Source organism: Watersipora subatra, chromosome 7 (assembly GCF_963576615.1).
Source record: "Watersipora subatra chromosome 7, tzWatSuba1.1, whole genome shotgun sequence".
Taxonomy (NCBI): domain Eukaryota; kingdom Metazoa; phylum Bryozoa; class Gymnolaemata; order Cheilostomatida; family Watersiporidae; genus Watersipora; species Watersipora subatra.
This window is the reverse complement of record NC_088714.1, coordinates 65,103,487-65,112,532: the sequence shown is the minus strand read 5'-3', so window position 1 is coordinate 65,112,532 and position 9,046 is coordinate 65,103,487. Positions and strand designations below refer to the sequence as shown.

The following is a 9,046-nucleotide window of genomic DNA, read 5'->3' as shown; positions in this document are numbered from 1 at the left end:
AGAAATTAGCTGTGAACCATTTTTGTTAACGTACTATGTAAATATCGTTACAATTCACTTTTCTTTAACATACATGTTTTGCACACACGTATAACACACCGCAACATGCAGATTTTTGCCGGTTAATAAATAAACTAACTAATTAGCCAATCTTTTGATGAGTTATATTTGCATTCTATCCACCGTTAAGAATCTATTTAACAACTCTGATCTATGCTATCTCCCAAACCCTGCAAAATTGGAAAGTGCACCGTTAGCAGCTAAAGTTAAATTTGAAAACTGCTTTTGCCGTATTTTTCTCTTGACATGCTAGATCTTGTTTTTGTAAAGATTATCATGCCCAAGTTTCTGAGTAGAAACGCCGATTCAATTCATCATATATTATCTCTTATCTAGTGTTCCTTGCCGTGATGGCAAATGTACAAACCAGCAACACAGCATCGTAATCGCACGAGTACCACTCACAACCTAGTAGTTCCAATATCTCATGACATTATGACTGAAATAAAAACATAAATTACGTACCCATCAGTCAGCAAATCTTGTAGTTCTTGTTGTATAATCGTAATACTCTTTTGGAGATCAATACTTATGTAGTATTGTTTCCTTATTCTCGTAATGTTATTATATAAACGTATCGAGATTCAGTCAGTTTCCGGTTAAATAAATGTTCACCGAAATATTCATTTCCAAGTTACATCCTTCGCATCAGTATGCTAAAACACAACATGGTGCCCAGTACGTGCTAATTCTAGATGCACAAACACTGATTGCATATATTTAGATACGTTCTCTAACATATAATGCCAAAATTTAATCCTCCGAAGGAGTTTGACTTTGACCCGGCAAACTGGACGGAATGGTTTGCTCGTTGGAACCGCTATCATGCAGTAGCGAAGCTCAGTGAAGATGAAGAGCAGTTGCAGATAGACAGTTTCTTATACTGCCTAGGAAGTAAAAGTGAAGGCATATTTAATGGCCTAAGTCTGTCCGCTGATGATGCAAAAAGCTACAAAAAAGTCACTGAAGCTTTTCAGCAATATTTTACCCCACGTAAATACATTATTTATGAAAGGGCTAGGTTCTTCAGACGCGATCAACAGCCAGGAGAGACAGTTGAGCAATATATCCGAGCCCTTAATGACATTGCAGACAGGTGTGAGTTTTCAAACAGGTCTGAGCAAATGCGAGACCGTATAGTAGTTGGCATCGTCGACACTGACTGCAGCCGTGAAATGCAAAAGATGAATGTGGACCAGCTAACAGAAGGAGTTGCCATTAACATGGCTCGACAATCAGAAGAGGTGGACAAACACATGAAAGACTTGGCTGGGCATGGAGGAGCTGCGGCAAACAAATCTGACACCGTCGACGCCGTCTCAAGAGTTCAAAGCAGCAGCAGACCCAAGTCTAGGAGCAACCACCTAGCGAGTAGTAACGTCAGCAAGCTGAGTAATAACACTCCATGCGGCAGATGTGGATATTTGACGCATACAAGAGGAACATGCCCTGCCAAAGACGTTAGCTGTAAATCTTGTGGAAAGGTCGGTCACTATGCTAAAGTGTGTAGATCTAAATCTGAACCCAACATCAGCCAAGTAGAAGAAGAAGAACGCATATTCCTTGGTGAAATAACCGACACCAGTGTGGGTGTGTGGACAAAAACCATCTCTGTTGACAAGCTCGATGCGCCCGTTCAGTTCAAGTTGGACACCGGCGCAGACGTTTCCATACTACCTAGTACACTCTGTGTACATGTAGCCCTTGAAAAAACAAAGAAACAGTTTGTAGGCCCGGGTAACATTAAGATACCAGTACTAGGTTCATTTAGGGCTGTACTTACTGTCAATAACGTTAGTCATAGTGAAACAATGTATGTTGTAAATCAAACCAAAGCGTTACTTAGTCGCAGTGCATGTGTTAAACTAGGTTTGATATCTTGTGAATGTGATGTAGACTCTGTTTACGATACTACTGCACCTTGTGTATTTCGTAGTGAGTTTCCTAAACTTTTTCAAGGCTTAGGTAAGATGAAACAGGAAGTAGGCATAGAATTACGCCCTGACTGCAGACCCTTCGCTATCAACACCCCACGGTCCGTGCCCTATCCGTTGTTGCCTAATGTTAAACAAGAGCTAGCCGATATGGTTACCAAAGGTGTCGTGTCCCCCGTCAGTGAGCCTACCGATTGGTGCGCCCCTATGGTTGTTGTTCCTAAAGCCAACAAAAAAGTCCGAATTTGTGTTGACTACACAGAATTAAACAAAGTTGTCCGTCGAGAGGTTCACCCAATGGCTCACGTTGAGTCAAGTCTTGCCAAACTCAGAAATGGTACCGTTTTTACTGTCCTTGATGCCAATTCGGGTTTTTACCAAATTCCTCTCTCCCCTAAAGCAAAAATGTTAACCACATTCTTGTCTCCATTTGGTAGGTTTGCTTTTAATCGGTTGCCTTTCGGTCTGTCATCTAGCCCAGAGTTGTATTCCAAAATTGTGTCTCAAGTTCTGGATGGCCTCGAAGGCGTAATAGTCCATATGGATGACGTGTGCATATGGGGAAAATCCACTGCTGAGCATGATGCCAGAGTTCGTGCTGTGTTGAGTAGGATGATTGAGGCTGGTATGACTCTAAATGTTGATAAGTGCAAGTTCTCCTGCAGCAGCATAAAATTTCTCGGTCATGTCATATCTGCTTCCGGTATTCGCGCTAACCCTGAGGCTATTCAAGGCATTGAAAGTTTTGCCAAGCCAACCTGTGTTAAGGATGTCCGTAGTTTCTTAGGTATGGCAAACCAGCTCAGCAAGTTCACCACCAAGCTTGGTGAACTCAGTGCTCCATTGCGAGAGTTACTTCACAAAAATTCTGTGTGGATTTGGGATAGAGCTCAGGAACAAGCGTTCAATGGTGTCAAGGAAGAGTTGAAGCGTTCAGTAGAACTTGCACCATATAGCCCACAACGTGAAACAGTTATACACACAGACGCCTCTCGAGGTGGCATCGGTGCTGCCCTGTTTCAAGTGCAAGATGATGGGGAGTTGCGATTAGTCAGTGCAGCTTCTCGAGCGCTGAGTGAAACCGAGAAACGGTATGCCACTATTGAGCAGGAAGCTTTAGGTGTTGTCTGGGCATGCGAAAAGTTTCGAGATTATATCATAGGCTTGAAAGTAGTGATAAAAACCGATCACAAGCCCTTGGTCCCACTACTGAACGACATAGAATTAGACAAAAACCCAGCCCGTATCCAGAGGTTTCGAATGCGTCTCATGAGGTTTCACTACCGTGTTGAACACATCTCAGGAAAGAATAACGTTATTGCTGACGCGTTGTCACGTTCTCTTGGTCCTATCAGTGAAGATGATGTTATGTTAATGGAGGATGTTGAGTTGTTTGCTGTGTCAGCACTTTATTGCACTGCCTCATCACCTCGTTTAGAGGAGTTGAAAGTTCAACAAGAGCATGATGAGGTCACCTCCCGCGTTCTCAGTTATGTGAGGTCTGGCTGGCCTACGTACCTCCCTTCTCATGAGATTTTACTACGTCCCTATTTTGAGTGCCGCTCTAGGCTTTCTATAGTTGATGGTGTCCTGGTTTTTGATGACCGTATCGTAATCCCCCAAATTGAGCGTCTTTCGGTCCTTGAAAAAATTCACAGTGGCCATTTTGGTATTGTAAAGTGCCGAGCTAGAGCTGCCCAATCAGTATGGTGGCCTAGCATGTCCCAACAGATAGCTGAAATGGTGCGTAGGTGTGAAGCGTGCAGGAAGGAGTCTAATGTTCAGCAAGCTCCTCTTCTCCGTTCGGAATTCCCCAACCGTCCTTGGGAAAAACTAGGCAGTGATTTGTTTTTTTATGACAGCAAGTGGTATTTGCTAATAGTAGATTATCATTCTCGATTTATCGAAGTTGCATTGTTAAAAGAGACCACTAGTTCCAAAGTGATCTTACACATGAAGAGTATTTTTGCCCGCCATGGAGTCCCTGAGGTTTTAATTTCGGACAATGGCCCTCAGTACGCCTCAGATGAGTTCAGGTCTTTTGCTAAGGCGTACGGGTTCACACATATCACCAGTTCTCCCAAACACCCACAAGGAAATGGTGCTGCTGAACGGGCAGTCCAGACCATGAAGAAAATCCTCAAGAAAGAGCCAGATCCTTATTTAGGTCTGATGGCATACAGGTCTTCTCCACTAGAAAATGGTCTCTCCCCGAGTGAACTGCTAATGAGTCGCAAAATTCGCACAACACTACCCTCTCTGCCTTCAGTTCTAACTCCCAAACAGCCAGATCTGGAAGCTGTCCGTACCAAAGAGTCCCTCAGTCGAATTCAGTGTAAAGCTAACTTTGATGAAAGACGTCGTGTTGTAGTCCCGCCTTGCCTTAGTCCAGGTAGTAATGTTCATGTTCGGGACTTGAAACGAGACGCTGAAGTTGTTGGTTGTTCCCCCACAACGCCCCGTTCAGTGGTGGTGCAGGATAGCAGGGGGAGTGTAGTCAGGCGGAATATCACTAACATAGTTCCGTTAGAACCAACCGATTCTCCCAAAGTAAATGATAGTGCAAAACAGTCTAGTTTTGGCCGAACTATTAGGCCACGTAAAATTTTAGATCTATAGTGAATTGCATATAGTACACCATGCTTTCGACAATCCTGTCAACATTACTATATTGAATAATGGTTTTATTCATATATTGCTTTACGTAGTTTGTAGTAGTAGTTTTATCCATTCATGTTTTGTGGCCTGCTATTTGGCTGTTTAATTTTATCAACCCGGGAAGGGGAGATGTTGTATAATCGTAATACTCTTTTGGAGATCAATACTTATGTAGTATTGTTTCCTTATTCTCGTAATGTTATTATATAAACGTATCGAGATTCAGTCGGTTTCCGGTTAAATAAATGTTCACCGAAATATTCATTTCCAAGTTACATCCTTCGCATCAGTATGCTAAAACACAACAGTTCTTATCAACAGTGTTATTGTAATGAACTATGTAATCCGATAGCCGCCGTTCTACAAATAACTACTGCAGTTAAAAGAACACGATAACACTTTCATTCTTATTGTTTCATTTATGTTTTGTTTGTGGATTAATAATAGTATGTAAATTATATGATAAATTGTACTCATGAAATTATGGTAATTACTGTATATATTTTCATATTGAACAAACGATATTATTATTGTTTACCAGAACACGAGCTATGGCCGACACAGCCTTTAGTTAGTTTTCTCCGTGTCTGGGCAAGTTTACCCGGGTTTTGCCCGCAATTTGTTATATATAAAAGGGGCTTGCACTTTATAGTGAGCAGTTGGTGTTTGGACACAATACGATAAAATACAAGTATTTTACCCGGCAACAGTCTTATTTATTAAACCGGATTATTATCTGGGTGTAATGGGATTCGATCCGGTATCTGTTTTAAGGACACAAAAAACCGGACTACAATATATTACCAGGGCCGTTGTCCGGACTACACAACACTCAGTGGCCAACATAGTCAATAACAACAGGTAGTAATCGATCGGGTACAACTTTAAAGGCAGTTGCCCGCAATTCATTACATTTGGTGGCAGCGGTGGGATAGGATAACTCCCAGACAACCTGTTCTATTGATTATTCGAGAGTATGGCAGCCCGGAGGAATAGGAGTGCTGAAAGAGCTGGCATAGGTGCAATAGAAGCAGAAGTACTTTTTATATGGTAGTAGTAGTTTATATGGTAGTAGTGATATATAGGATAGTAGTAGTTTATATGGTAGTAACAGTTTATATGGTAGTAGTAGTTTATATGGTAGTCGTAGTTTATATAGTAGTAGTAGTTTATATGGTAGTAGTAGTTTATATGGTAGTAGCAGTTTATATGGTAGTAGTAGTTTATATGGTAGTAGTAGTTTATATGGTAGTAGTAGTTTATATGGTAGTAGTAGTTTATATGGTAGTAGTAGTAGTTTATATGGTAGTAACAGTTTGTATGGTAGTAGTAGTTTATATGGTAGTAGTAGTTTATATGGTAGTAGTTTATATGGTAGTAGTAGTTTATATGGTAGTAGTAGTTTATATAGTAGTAGTAGTTTATATGGTAGTAGCAGTTTATATGGTAGTAGCAGTTTATACAGTAGTAGTAGTTTATACGGTGGTGGTAGTTTATATGGTGGTAGTAGTAGTCCTGGCCGCGACCAGGACCACCACAATTCAAGGCACCGGAGTTTTATGGCACAGGAGATGTAGAATATTTCATCCAGCAATTTGAAGATGTAGTTATGCCAAATGGATGGAAACCATTGGCTAGTATACTTCACCTCCGGGAAGTACTGAAAGATGCAGCTCGAGCGTGTGGCAAGGCCAGAACAGTGGAAGGGATTTTTGAAAATCTCACAGTGCGGTTTGGAATGACCGGGACAGGAGCTCAGGCTCAGTTGTCTGTATTGAAGCTAGATTTCAAGACCGGTCTCCAACAACATGCTGCATTGGTGGAAAAGCCAGTGACAGTGGCATACCCGGATCTATCTCCTGTACACAGGAACATCATGATGCGGGACACTTTAACTAATACATTAGGACACGCAGGGCTGCAAAGACTCTTATTAGGGGTGCCTACACCCACCCTGTACGCACAGGAAATGAATACCTGCAAATCCACTTACTGTTCCCAGGCAGCTCACGCATCAGACAAATAGACGAAGACGGGGAAGATGCGTTAAACATCACTCAGTCCGGAATGACCCTCTAACAAATATAAGTAAAGTACTACAGAAGCTGGTGGCTGATATGGCGGAGTTACAAGCCAACTAACGCAGGTACATAGACAGACACTCAGAAAGGCAACCTGTACGGGCGCCCCTCAAGTGTTGGGGTGTGGGAAAGAGGGTCACCTCCACAGGATTTGTCCCACTCACCCATGGAAAACCCGAAAGTTTCAAAACACAGGGCCGGGAAACGAGGAAAGGCTGCAGCAGTAGGACTGCCTACTGGCTGCAAGAGGGCACCCCCAAATAATAAAAAAAAATATACAGGTACGACAAGGACACATGAGAAACACCAATAGAAGTTGACAATCTCCAAGTAAGGCTTGTCGACAACCAGAACCTGCCCAGAAGTTCGAATGCAAGTTTCAAAATAGATATGAGGTACTGATGAGAGAATCAGATACCAAAGACAAAGAGTTGGATCCACCTCAAAGCGACCAGGGGGAAACCTAGCAGAAACAGCTCGGGCAGAAGCAAAAAACCAAAAGACGTTCTCTCAACCTTCCCGAAAGACGGAAGCTCCACGGTGACCGTACTTCAGACCTGAAACTCCCTGAAAGATGGAAGCCACAGATAGATATGACAGAAAGTTTAAAGAGACTACATGGGTCTAGCTATTACTTACCTGGAAAGGTGGGGGCAAACCGGCACTGTTCCTTTAAGATACCGGCTGCAATACCAACCTGATCAGTAAGCGCATGTTTGATCAGCTACCCCAAAGTTTCAAACAGCAGCTTGAGCCATGTACGACACATGGACAACTGGCAGAGGGGAGTCAACTGCCTTTCTATGGAGTGGCTCGACTGCCTGGCCACCTCCGGGATATGAAATTTGAGGAAGGCTTTGTTGTAAGCAGTATTAGCAAGAATGGGATTCTAGGAATGCTTTTCCTCTCTGCTCATAGATGCAAGATGGATTTTGGTCAGCCTACTATAACCATTCAGGATTTGGTAATGCTTTGCGTGTACCGCTATGGGCGGTTGCTACAAAACAAAGTCCAGTTAGTCCGAAGTGTGGAAATTCTGGCCCATGCAGAAATGATGGTGCAGTGCCGGATCACAACTTGAAACTACTACCCTGTTGGAATAGTGGAGAGTGGAGGGGGAGTACCCCTAGCTACTAGCTTCACTCACCCTCATAGAGATGGCAGGATTGTGGTTAGGTGCATGAACCCCTTAGATCAGCTGTTGAGAATTCCTGCTGCAAAAACGGTGGAAACCTACACGGAAATAGAGGAAAATGACATAAAAACGCCAGAGGTAAAGCTCTCTCAAGGAGCAGCATTAACGACCGTGAAACTAGAGGACGGATCTACGTGGGTCCCAAAGCACTTGCAACAAGTGTATGAAGACACATGTCGGGGTTGTCAAGATGAACAGCAATAATGACAGTTAGCTTGCTTAATGAATTGGTACAGCCAGGTATTCAGCACCACTGACGAGGATGTAGGACGGATGACTCTAGTGGAACATTCCATTACTATCATAGAGGGAGCTCGCCGCGTACATCAATCACCTCATCGGTTGGGCCCTCAGAAGGAAGCTGAAGCCGAATGACAAATTCAGGAACTGTTGTCCAAGGGGTTGATCGAGCCCGCGAGTGGTGCATGGAGCTCTCCAGTGGTTCTAGTGAGGAAAAAAATAACAAGTGGAGGTTTTGCGTTGACTACCGCAGACTCAACGCCATCACAAATCAAGACACCTACCTGATACTCAGAATTGAGGACAGCTTGGACGCACTGTCAGGAAGTCGATACTTTAACACACTGGACCTGACCAGTGGATAATGGCAGGTGCCACTGGACCAGGATGCCAAAGAAAAATCTGCATTCACAACACCCAATGGACTGTGGCAATGGAAGGTGTTACCCTTTGGGCTCACTTCGGCTCCTGCCACGTTCCGACAGTTGATGGAACAAGTCTTCTAAGGTTTACACTGGAAGACGTTACTGCTGTATTTAGATGATGTGATAGTGGTGGCACTCAACTTTGAGACCCACGTGAGTAGGCTCCGAGAGGTGCTGGACTGCTTGCACAGGGCTGGATTAAAACTTGAACCGTCAAAGTGTGAGCTGTTACGTTCCAAAGTACGGTTCCTAAGACATGTGGTCAGTGCTGAGAGTGTAGCTACCGATCCTGGAAAACTCTGTAGGGTAGAGGAATGGCCTCCATCCAAAAACTTGTCAGAGCTCGAGGCATTTCTTGGAATTGCTGGATATTACAGACAATACCTTCAAGATTATGCTACAAATGCGAAACCCCTTTCTCAACTGACCAGCAAGAACATGTCGTGGTGATGG

General features: G+C 43.3%; 1 protein-coding gene across 1 annotated transcript; it reads left to right on the top strand.

Annotated features, from left to right (window-relative positions):
* Positions 1–803: 803 nt before the first annotated feature.
* LOC137401000 (uncharacterized) lies at positions 804–2,122 on the top strand. Its single transcript, XM_068087341.1, has 2 exons — positions 804–1,853; positions 2,072–2,122. Exons 1-2 carry the CDS (start codon positions 804–806, stop codon positions 2,120–2,122), a joined length of 1,101 nt encoding a protein of 366 aa, XP_067943442.1.
* The last annotated feature ends 6,924 nt before the right edge of the window (positions 2,123–9,046 follow it).